The 11,598-nt window shown below is 42.8% G+C and overlaps 1 protein-coding gene across 1 annotated transcript in view; it reads left to right on the top strand.

The window, feature by feature from the left end:
* KDM4B (lysine (K)-specific demethylase 4B) overlaps positions 1-11,598 on the top strand; it is a 76,049-nt gene that overhangs the window by 45,594 nt on the left and 18,857 nt on the right. The window contains exons 9-11 of the mRNA XM_008949832.1: positions 3,586-3,755; positions 8,652-9,145; positions 10,452-10,572. Coding sequence (XP_008948080.1) covers positions 3,586-3,755; positions 8,652-9,145; positions 10,452-10,572 — 785 coding nt within the window. The remainder of the gene's footprint in view (positions 1-3,585; positions 3,756-8,651; positions 9,146-10,451; positions 10,573-11,598) is intronic.

Here is an 11,598-nt window from a genome sequence, read left to right as displayed (position 1 = left end):
CCTGCTCTGCCTGTTACCCAAGTGCTTGCCATGTAGCACACAAGCTTATTTCATTCCACTCTCATTGTTGAGTTTCTGGTGTGAGTGGTGGCAGTCTCTGGGAATTGTGCTGGCTTCATCCTGATCTAAGACTCTGCCTGTCATTTCAGTTCCAGTATCACTTCTTGGAAGTGTAGGAAAAAATCTTTAAATAGACTTTAGGTTCTGGGCCCCATCTTTGATAGGGTAACAGCTCAAAAAAATATTGATCTAATAATTTGATGCTAGCTGATTTATTTATGCATTCAAGCAAATTAAAAGTTAGCATGCTAATAAGAGTGTCTCTCTAGCACTGGTGTTTATTGTCTTCCAGGAGTTTTCAGTCACTGGTGTTGCTTTGGACTGGTGGTCCTGTGTTTTGCCTTTCCTGTGTGAACTGATTTGTCCATTATTTTACAAATGCTGAAGTGGGAAGGTGTGTCCCCTACTAAATCCATGCTCCAAAAGGCATAATAAATAATACATAAATTAGGCAGATAACTGACCTCTGCAGTGTTGCTCCACTCCAGGGGTTATCTTCCTAAAGTGTTTTCAGCTCTTCCTTCTCTAGTGACCTTTAGGGCAAGCAGTGGAGTCTCAGAGGCACAATGAGATTTATGCTCTGTGGACAGTGACTGTCTCGACTCCAGTGGATCCCTGGATCTTTCCCTTCCACATCTGGAAGCTGAAAATCTCTCCACTGCCTCTGGCTATTAAGGGTTACCTAGATATGTGTAATGTTTACACAGTGTAAGGTATAGGAACACTCAGCATTATTTTCCCTCTTTGAGCCTATTGCTTAGCAGAGAAGCCTCTCTCTTAACCTGAGCCTATTGCAGAAGAGCCAGGTCCTTTTTTTTCCTTATCTACTCATTGTTTCCTAGATTATGTCAGCATTATCCTGAGGCAGTTTTGAAGCTGTTGAATACTGCTTAGCAGTAGTCTCTCTCCTATGCTTATGTCTTAGGCATAATTTGACTTGAAGACTGGCTTTTCTCAGCAGGATGGACTTCAGTGGAAGGATGGGATTCACCTCTGCCCAAACCTCTTCACAGTTGTAGCTACTTAATTAAAGTCACTTTGTGGTCTGTTCTTCAAAGAGTACAAATGCTGCTTTTTTTGCCAGCTCTCCTGGAAAATGGAGCTTTTAAACTCTGCAGAGAGATGTGTTATTTCTTCTCTAAGGTCATTCATACTTAGTTACCTTGAAAAACTCAACTTTGTTTACTTTATGGCTTCAGTGTGAGACTGTTTTAGTCTAGTCCACAAAAAGCCCATTTCTGGTATTCTGTATTTGTGGAAGCACAGGGTTTTTTTTTAAATTATGTGCTTTCTGCCTCTCTTCATTTTTCCACAACTTCAGAGTGAGAAGAGCACTGCAAAAAGATGATTTTTTTTTTTTTTATCTACTGTGAATACAAAGCTTTGTGATTTAATTTTTGTCTGCCATTTCTACATCACAGGAATAAAACACACACTTTACTAAAAATAGCTTGCAACACTTGATTCTACTACTTTCAATGTTTTCTTCAGCTATGGAAAGTTCCAGGTGCAGTGGAGAGGTCTTAGGGGTTTATCTTCTCCTCCCACCTTGCTTTTCTCCCCCAGGGTAGGTGGTGCATACTTAGAATATGGGTAAAGAGAAAAGTTGATCCTTCTGGGTTCATGTTCCTGCTAATGAATATCTTGCAGGTGCAAAGTTAACATCTCTACTTGGAGGGCTACCATATGGTTAGAGTCTGGCAATTATAAATCCCTGTGCATATGGAGCAGCTTTCTTTTCTATTAATCATTCATCTCAGGTTGAATTTTCTTTCTTCCTTCTTTGCTGGTTATGTGATGAAGGTTTCTTAACTCCATTGTACTCCCAATTAGCAGCTGAGTTTCTGGGCTCTGAGGATGGGAAGCTGAATTGCAGCTCTTCTAGAGTTTTGGGCCCATGAATGCAGCATGGTTGTGTTTCACAGTTGATGTGAGGCAAAGCCATGTGGAAGATGCTGCCTTAAAAAAAAAAAACAAACCAAAAAGGTGTCTACATGCTAAAAATGGTGTAAAACCAGCAGGTCTCTGAGTTGGTCTCATTTGAAGAAGAGCTTGTTAGACTTAAACCCAACATTCAAGGAGCTATTTGATAGATCCTGCAATAAAAATGGTACTGGGTCTGGCTGGGATGGAGTTAACTTTCTTCATAGCAGCCCAGGGGGCTGTGTTTGGGATTTGTGCCTGCACAGTGCTGATAGGCACCAGTGTTTTGGCTGTTGCTGAATGGTGCTTGCACAGTGTTAAGGCTTCCCTTTATTCCCAGTCTGCCCAGTAGGCTGCAGATGGGCAAGAGATGAGGAGAGGACACAGCTGAGACAGCTGACCCAAAGTGTCCAGAGGGATCTCCTATCCCATAAAACATTATGCTGAGCTATAAAAACTGGGCCAGAGAAAGAAGTAGCATGGGTGGGCTTCCAAGGTGGCCATTGTTTGGAGACTGGCTGGGCATTGGGCTGCCTGTGAGAGGTGGTGAGTGGAGTTCCTTTGCCTATTTCTCCTCTTTTTATTCTTCCCTTCACCTATTAAACTGTCTTTGTCTTGACCTACAAGTTTTCTGGTTCTTATTCTTCCTACTTTTCTCGAGACTGGCTGGGCATTGGGCTGCCTGTGAGAGGTGGTGAGTGGAGTTCCTTTGCCTATTTCTCCTCTTTTTATTCTTCCCTTCACCTATTAAACTTTGTCTTGACCCACAAGTTTTCTGGTTCTTATTCTTCCTACTTTTCTCTGCCTGGCCCACTTGAGCAGTGGAGAGTGAGTGTCTGTGTGGGTGCCTGACTCCTAGGATGGTCCCTAAGCAGAAGACATTCTCCTGATTTCTGCATTTACTTTGGTCTTTGCATTGTGGCTACTGTAATCTCCTTATCTTAGCAGTGCTGACTCTTTAGAAAGAACAGCATCACTATTGGCTTGTTAGTGTTAGCCTGCTATTAATATGCACTTTTTTTTAGTTAAACTTCTTCGTAAGCCTTGGACCCTGCAGATTATATGACTGAAAAATCAGAGAGTGCCTATTGATTATGCTATAAACATTCATTAGATAGTTTTTAGGAAGTGACAGTGCTGGGGAATGTTTCAGAGCTGGAAGATGATGCTTTGCAGACTTCCAGCAGTTTGCCAAAGGGAAGCACGTAGAGAACAGAAAGAAACGATGGAGCAAAGGCAAAGGATGAAAGAAACATTTAGAACAAGTTTTTATCTTGTATTTTGAAAATACAAGCAAAATTGTTTTAAAATACAATTAAAATGATTTTAACTGCAGCTCATGAGCTTACATTAGTAGTGGTGGGGAAAAGCTCTTGGAGAAACCCAGACAATTAATGGCTGCTGTGAATGGATCTTAAATGTTGAGTTATGCAAGGTTCATCTGTTTCCTTCCAGATATCTGTTTTGCCCTGTAGCTGTTGTTGGCCACCTTTTGTTTTCTCTCCAAAGAAGATCCTTTTGTTTCATATTCAGCTTTTTAAGTCAGTGATCGTTTCTATATAGGCTGTTCTTTTATGTCAGATCACACTTCTGTCCTTCTAGGTCTCACAGGAAAAGGAGTCAACCCAGAAGACATAAAACAGAGGATCAGAAGTCTCTTGGGGATGTCATGGCTATGGAAACTACCTTGGAAGATGTGAAAGTAAAAGAGGAACTGAAGAGAGGGCCAGATCTAGAGGAGGAGGAGAGAAGCAAAGTGATGGATGGAGAAGGTGAGGGCCCTGCCCACTGATTCCAGGTCACTCCAGTGAGCAACTGGGGCAAACTCTTTCTCAAAGCCATGTTTGTAAATAACTTGTCTGCTGTAGTTTATTTCTGTTGAAATACCAGTGGAGTCTTTCCCAATACTAAATCTATGCTCACTGAAATGCACCATCATTTACAGCACCAATTGATTTTTCCCTCTCTTTAAGGAGTCAGTCCAAATAGCTTTCCTGACAGGGCTTGAAAATTCTGCCCAAACCATTACAGATTTCTAAAAATATATATTAGGGAAGGAATATTTGAAAATATTTCCTACAGAAACAAATACATGTATTTTGTGTCCTGCTTTGAAAAGAAATTTTGTGCACTCCCTCGTGCAATTATTCTTTCCCCTTTTCCTCCCTTCCTCCCCATTTCATACAGAGACTGTAAATAAAGTCAGCTTTAGGTTGTGTAGGGTCCACAGCTGCTGGATGAGTGCAAAGCAGGGCAGCTTTTCAGCTTTCTCTGCATGGCTGAAGTTAAAACCAGTCCATGACAACTCCTGGTCCTTTATGATCCCTCTGCATATGTTTAGTCCAAAGGCCTGACCTCAACCATCTTGCTGGAGGCTCTGTGCTACCTTTTTTTTTTCTTGGCTGGGTATGAAAGGTTGTAATTCTTGCTGAGAGTAAGCTGCTTTTATTCCCCCCTAATGTGTGTGGTTAGGTAGTTGCTGTGTCTGTGATGCTCGCTCTCTCTGAAGGCACTGGAGCATTTCATAAACACTAGTGAATTCATTTTCATATATTGTAGATATCTATTATTTGTTTAGCATTCAGAGAAGAGTGATGCTGCAGACTCTTCAGAGAACCTTGATAATGATCTTAAAGGAAATTTGTGGGAAAAGAAATGAGGTCTTTGTTCAGTTGCAGAGTCTCTTAGCTAGAGAGTGTATTTTCTCTTTTCCTAGGAAATGGGGAGTTTGAAGATCAGTGTTGTAAAGAGCAGGAGCAGCATGGTGCAGATAGTTAATTTCTATTGCCCCAAGCTTGAAAGCATCAGCAGTGTGTTAAATTGTGTGCTCTTAGCTCTTGTACAAGTGTAACAGTTGCTGCTTGTAATAAATGACCCGAAAATGCTGATATCCCTTTGGAGACAAGATAAGTGACAAGGACAGATCCCAGATCCTTAGAATGGCACAGGAGCAATACAGGCTCTGTTCTAGCTGAACAGGTTCCAAATCATACACTTAGATTACATATTAAGAGCTCTTTAGCTGTTAGCACAGGAGGGCAAAACTTATTTTCAGCACCATTGCAGGCACTAGAACTGGACTATTTGCTTTGCAGTTTAAGGGATCTAGTGCTCAGTGTGGCTGGTAGCAAATATACAAGTTCCTTATAACAATGCATCAATTAAATACCAATGAGTTGTCTCGTTTTCTGCATCCCACTGTCTGCATTATCTCCCACAAGTGTCTCACAGCTTCATTTTGAAAGAGAAAATAGCATCTGTTTGGGTGGCCCTGCTCGTGGCAATTTAACTCCCACCTTCACTTCCTTTTTCTGTTCCTCTGGTTTTAATTGGTCTGGATTTTCTACTGCCACCAGAAGATAGGACCTTGAGAAGGAGGAAGAGTGAGATTTCAAAGTAGGTCTTATGCTACATGTTGGTTACTTGGAGTAGCTGAGTATTAATAACTTGAGGTTTTCTGACCCAGATACCTTAAGGTAGTTTCTTCTGGTTTTTGTGACACAGCTTTATATTCATAATTTATTACATTGCTGTTAAGGTATTTAGAATTCTTAGCAGGTTGTCTTGGGACTTGAAATTAAAAAACAGAAGAGTGTGTAGGCTCTGCTCCTCTCTGGGTGTGCTAAGCAGCATGACCACACCCTGGGAGTCAGCCTGTGATGCTGTGTCTGTCCAGAGTCCTGCAGACTTGGGTACAAACCATCTGTCTTACAGGATACTTGCTTTTAATAACAGGAGGAAAAGCCATGAGATGCCCAGCTGCTTAATAGCTGTGTGTTATTTTCCACCACCTTTCCTGAAGTGGCATTCCCTCATAGCCTCCTGAGTGCTGGGGTTGTAAACGAAGGACGTGATTACATCAGGGGATGCTGTGATCAAGATGCCAGTGAACCAGAGCTGAAAACCTTTCTGCTGGTACCTGTATGCAATAGCAAATTGGTGCATAGCTGATTTTTTAAATGACTGTTTGCTACGTGGGGGTTTTACTTCAGGCAAGATCTCAAGAATTAGGCAACTGTCTAGTAGTGGCTGGTCTCTTGCTGAGAGTTTCATCTTATCTCTGGGCTTGTGCTTCTGTTAGATTAATAAGTCTAATTTTCAAATTCTTTTTCAGCTGTTGACAGTACAGCTTATTTAGTTAAAGTTGTGGCTAGGTTACTAACGCTGAAGTCCATTTCTAATTGTCTTTTCTCAGTACCTGAGATATTGCTCTAGCAGATGAAGTCCATACTCCTATAGCAGGTTTTTATAACCTCATTGCCCAAAGCCAGGGTGTACAGTCCTGTGTAAGAGGTGTGACTTCCCCACCAACACCCCTTCCCTTTTATTTTATACCTGCAACTTCATTGAACTGTGTATAGTAGTTCAAATTACTTGTAGACAAGCAAGTTTTCTCACTAGGAAAAAAACATCATTTCCCATGTGTCCTAGCCCTGCTCTGTGTGCCTTTCTTCTTCAGCAGAAGGACAGCTGATAGATCTTCCTCTGTTAACCTGCCATACTGATTTGTGCACAAAGATCTCTCTCCTTTCTAGAAATATTCATGATAGCCAGATAGGGACCTTGAATTTTACCTCTTCCTTTCCTGGCTTCTGATTTTATAGCTTCACTTGCAAACTACTTTGTTCATCTTAATGCAGAAACTTTTAAACAAAGTTCTACTTGCCAGCTGCTGTCAAATTACCCATTTAGAAGTCAATAAAGCTGGCGAATGGCATTTGTTTTGTTGTTGGGTAGAGAATTCTCCAAGTGTATAGAGAGTAAATATGATCTGGTTTTGTGCAACTGGGGAAAAATCCAATTTGCTGTTCGTTCAATATGTTTGTTCCTCTAAGGAAATTCAATATTCCTTTCTCCGTGATGGAACAAACCAGTTTATCTGAGGGACTGCCTACACAAGTACAACAATAACTATTTGGGCTGGACTTGTTCCCATTTTTATAAATTAGTGTAAATAAAGTCATCAGACCAGACTCCTGGGAAGTGCTGGGATTGAGGTATTCCCTGGAAGGTTTCAGCAGGGATTTTTGCACTTCATATGATAGTGGGATTAGTCACCTTCTCTTTTCAAACCCCTCCTCCTGTAATTCTTCATTAACTATAAATCATTATTGTGTGGTGGTTTATCTGATTTTCTGTTTCCTAGGTTTGGCCAGTTGGCTTTGGCCTAGTCCTTACTTGGGGGGCCTGAGTAGACTGGGACTGGTAAAGCATCTTTATTAGGGTGAACAGCTTTTCTCTGTCTTCCCTTGTCATCAGGTCTCCTCCCCATCCTCTTAGTGGGAAAACAACCTTTTGTAGCAGAGTCATCTAGTCACAGCATCTACAGGTGAAAAACAGCCTCTTATGAAATAAATTGAGCCCTGCTATCTGTCCGTGGAGCATCTATTATTTACTTCCCTTTCAGTGAACTGATAACTTCATTCATGAAGTGAGGAAGAGCTGGGCAAAGGGAACATCCATCATTTTAGGTGGAATAAGGCAAGATGTGAAGGCATCTCCTGTGCTAACCTGGAAACACTCACTCGGTGGCCAGTAGGAATTTTAATTACTGCTGTAAAATCAGACTGTGTGGAGCCTTGAACAGGGTTGTATTGGGAAGATAGGTGGGGAAGACTTTTATGGGTCATTACTGCCTCTAGTAAAAAAAAAATTGAGTGTTTTTGTTGTCACAGCCATGTAGGAGACCTGCAATGCTGAGCAGATGAGAGGAGTGACAGTGAGTTGGAGAAACAAGGACAACAGGAGCGAGGGTTAGGAAGGGATATCTCAGTACCCAGGGCTGTAATAGGCTTAGTTCAGTGCTGTACTTTATTTATGCTTTAACAGCATCTTTTTAAAAGACCTTACAGTAGAAAACTTTTGGTAATAATGATTCAGGTATCTTTGTTCAATTCTTCATTTCCTAGGGCTGTGGAATGCATTGACACACAGTAATACTCAGATAAGAGCTATGCTTGCAAACAGAGGGAGCAGAAAACAGGGCTGTGCAGGAGGTTAGAGCACACCACTGATACAGAGTGGTGGTCTCCAAACTTTTTTTGATTGTGACCCCTTATCAGCCAAAAAAAAATTGTAAGGACACTGCCTGATATATGTATATTTATTTATAAAATCTCTGCATGTGTTAGTGTACTAACAAGGATTACACAAAAATAGAAATTTAAAAAAGGATGAGAGAAGGGTAAAATAAACACACTTTTAAAGATATATTTTGCTTATTAATGGTAGAAAAATATTTTCTTCCTGCATGGTTTTGTGCACCCCACTTTGGAGGCTACTGATACAGAAAAGATCAAATACAGAGTCAGGGCTAATGCAATACATTACTTTTTTTTTTTTTTTTGCACACTGTCCAGTTTCTTAAGGGTTTAGATGTTTTCCCTCCAGGCAACATTCATTTTGGCAGCCTTTCTGCTCCAGTCAAGAATTAAATAGTCCATAGAAATGACACAAGTCTTTTCTTTCTGAAGCAGGCCTCTGTAAGGCAGTGCTGAAGCACGGCTGACTATGACTGCAGCTCTCAGTCTGCCACTTTGAAAGGAAGAATAATGCCATAATGGGATGTGTTAGCCCAGCATTGGAGCTTTCTGATGAAAAGAGAAAAATGTGAAATCTCCAGAAATCTTGGCATGTGAAGCTAAATGTTGCCCATTACCTCCAAACAGGTGACTGCAAAGGAAAGGCTCGTCCTCCGAAAGTGAAGGGGGAGAGGAAGAAGAAGCATCTTTTCCATCAGCACCATCTGCAAGCCCCTCAACCTCCCCTGCAGCAGCAGCAGCCGGTGCTGCCACCCCCCCCTGCAGCCCAGCAGCAGCTGGCAGAGCACGAGGTGCCAGCACCACGGCCCTCAGCACCCTCAGCAGCACCCACCTCCTCCACAGCAGACAAGAGCTTGCCCCCGGCCCTCCTGAACATCGTCCAGCCCTCGGAGGCACCAGCTGAGGAAGATGACTTTAAACCCCGACCCATCATTCCCATGCTCTACGTGGTTCCACAGACCAAAAAGGTGGTGTTTGACAAGGAGCACATGTCCTGCCAGCAGGCCTTTGAGCAGTTTGCTGCCCAGAAGAGTCCAGGCTGGCGGGAGCAAACGGTGCCCGTGGCCATCCCTGTGAAGGAGGAGAATGCAGAAGCAGAAAACACTGAGATTGCTCCAGAGGTCAGTGAGTTACAGTGTGTGTGGTCAAAGAGGAGACTATAAGATGTTCTAGTTTTAAGCATGAAGCTGAGGACCAAACTTGGAATGAGAGGAGTCCTCAGTTGTGTCTGAGCCTGCCGTGGGGGATTGCCATGGTGGAGAGACTGGTTCTTCCTCACAGTTCATCCATCATTGCATGGATGCTAGCTGATTAATCAAACTTGTCACTGTCTTCAAAAGATAAAATAGAGAATCTCTTTTCCTGCTACTAATTGTTCAGGTAAGACTGAAATGTTCATCTCTAACAGTAGGCAGGAAGAGCCAGCACCAGCAAGTGGCTGCTGCAGAGCAACTATTCAGAGAGTGGTGGGACCAAAGGATTCCCAGGGGATGTGGGATCGTGCCAGCGTTTCAATAATTCTTCTCCCTTTCTTCTGACTCCTCCAGCTCGTGTGCTTTATGTTTCTCCAGCACATGCTTTATGTTTCCAGGCGTTGGCCTGCTGTGTAGTGTTGCCTGGGGATCTTTCCATGGTGAGATTGAGCCTTGGAAAAGCTGACAGAAACTTTTTCATGGACAATATGGTTCATGACACATAATCTGTCTCAGGCATCTCCTCTCCCTGGGGAAAGCTTTCCTGAGGACAGACTCCAAACAAGGAGGGAGGAAAATGGTTGGGGATTAGCAGCAAGTGAGAGCAATGTGATGTAAGCTCTGTTTTCCTTCATGATACTGCAGGAAGAGCCGAGGGAATGGCAAAGCACTGTTAGGAACTGTGGGGATGGGGGGAATGTGCTTTGCCACACGGGCAGGGCACACTCAGCATTGCAGCACAGCTCCTGCAGATGTTCCCAAGGCACAGCAGCTTCAGGCTGGAGAGGAGAAAACCTCTGTGCTTGTGTTGGCTGGGACATGGGGTGGTGGGTCCAGTACAACATAAATACCCTTGTCCTAAAAAGCTTCCTGCAAAATGTTTCTGATCCTATATGCCCTGTGCATAATTTTCATGCTAGAGTTCCAAGCTGTTCCATATGGTTGACCAGACTTTTCATAAACTAATGGAACTGGCAGGCTTGAAGCTGTTCTGATTTTAAGAAAACACTGTAGTTTACCTTTACCCAACATCTTAAGAGGTAGCACTGGCTTGGCCTCCCACAGTGATTGGCTCAGGAGGCTTTACTGCTTGCAGCCAAAAGGCAGTGAAAAGTTTGCTGTATAAATCAAGAACTCCTTACAAACAAGGATTCTGCCTCTGCTCTCCTCTAATCCCCTTTCCTTGCCAAGATATTTTTGGGGTTCCCATCTAGCTTGTTCTGATTTCTTACAGGCTGCTTCTGCTTTTTCAAAAATGAAGATGGAGATAAAAAAGAGTCGTCGTCACCCACTGGGGAAGCCACCAACCCGCTCCCCCTTGTCAGTGGTTAAACAGGAGACCTCGAGCGATGAGGGTGAGTGCACTGCTCTTAGAAATGCTTGTGCCCCTTGTCTGAGCTGCAAAAGTGCTGAAAAATAACTGGATGCCCTGAAACTTTTTGTGGTACGCTTAACTGATAGCAAACGCAGCATGTTCTCATTTTGATAACCCAGCTGGAATCAAAATTCATCTGTGGGAGGTGTCCCTTCTCACCTCCCACCCTTTTTTCCTCTCAAGAAAAACATTTTGCTGGCTGCGGAATGAGGCAGCATTTTTGGGCAAAGGGAAAAAAGAGTTCACAGAAAATAACATCTTAAAGTAAAAGCTTCGTCTTCGATATGGCATTAAAATGAGATCCGCTGACCTCTGAGGGAGGTGGAGGTTAGCTCTGCTGTTATGTGTGCAGAGAAAGTTAGTTCTAACTTTTCCACTGGCTTCTTAATTCATGTGAACATTGGGGTCCAACTTTTCCTGGCAGATCCAGAAATGAGAATTAGAAAGTCTCTTGGTGCTCAACTGCACATCGCTGATTTTCCTTTTCCCACATTCCAGTCACTGTGAGTTCCATAACAGTCTAGACCCAAAAAAACAGGCTCTCATCTTTCACTCCTGTTGTGGGGTGGAATTTATTGCTTCTGGGACTTGCCCACATTATGAAATGCTCAGAATATAGAAAAGTCCTTCCATTTCCATACCAAGGGTGATGCTTTTGATGTCCTGCGTGTGTGCAATGCAGATTGAAGTGCTGAAAGGCAGTGGAGACTAGTTAGCTTGTTTTGGTGTGAGACCTTGCAACAAACTTTGTGCTGAAGGATCCTCATTAGACAGATTCTTTCCACTGTTTTGACTTGTTGGATGGTGTGCAGGGACTTTGCTGGCTGACTCAGGAGCAACTTTTTGTGAAAGCTGGCATTTCTTGGGGACTGATTTACAGCACTGTTGGGCAAAATCTGATCAAACAGATTCTTCTCTTCCCTGTCAGGGAACAGAAGCAGCTCTCTGCACTCCTTGCTTTTTCAGGGCTAGTGTTTAAGGATGATCTGGAGGCTGCAGTGAGGAA

The sequence above is a fragment of the Merops nubicus genome, unplaced genomic scaffold (genome assembly GCF_000691845.1).
Source record: "Merops nubicus isolate BGI_N331 unplaced genomic scaffold, ASM69184v1 scaffold5851, whole genome shotgun sequence".
Lineage (NCBI taxonomy): Eukaryota > Metazoa > Chordata > Aves > Coraciiformes > Meropidae > Merops > Merops nubicus.
This window is presented reverse-complemented; position numbering and strand designations above follow the sequence as displayed.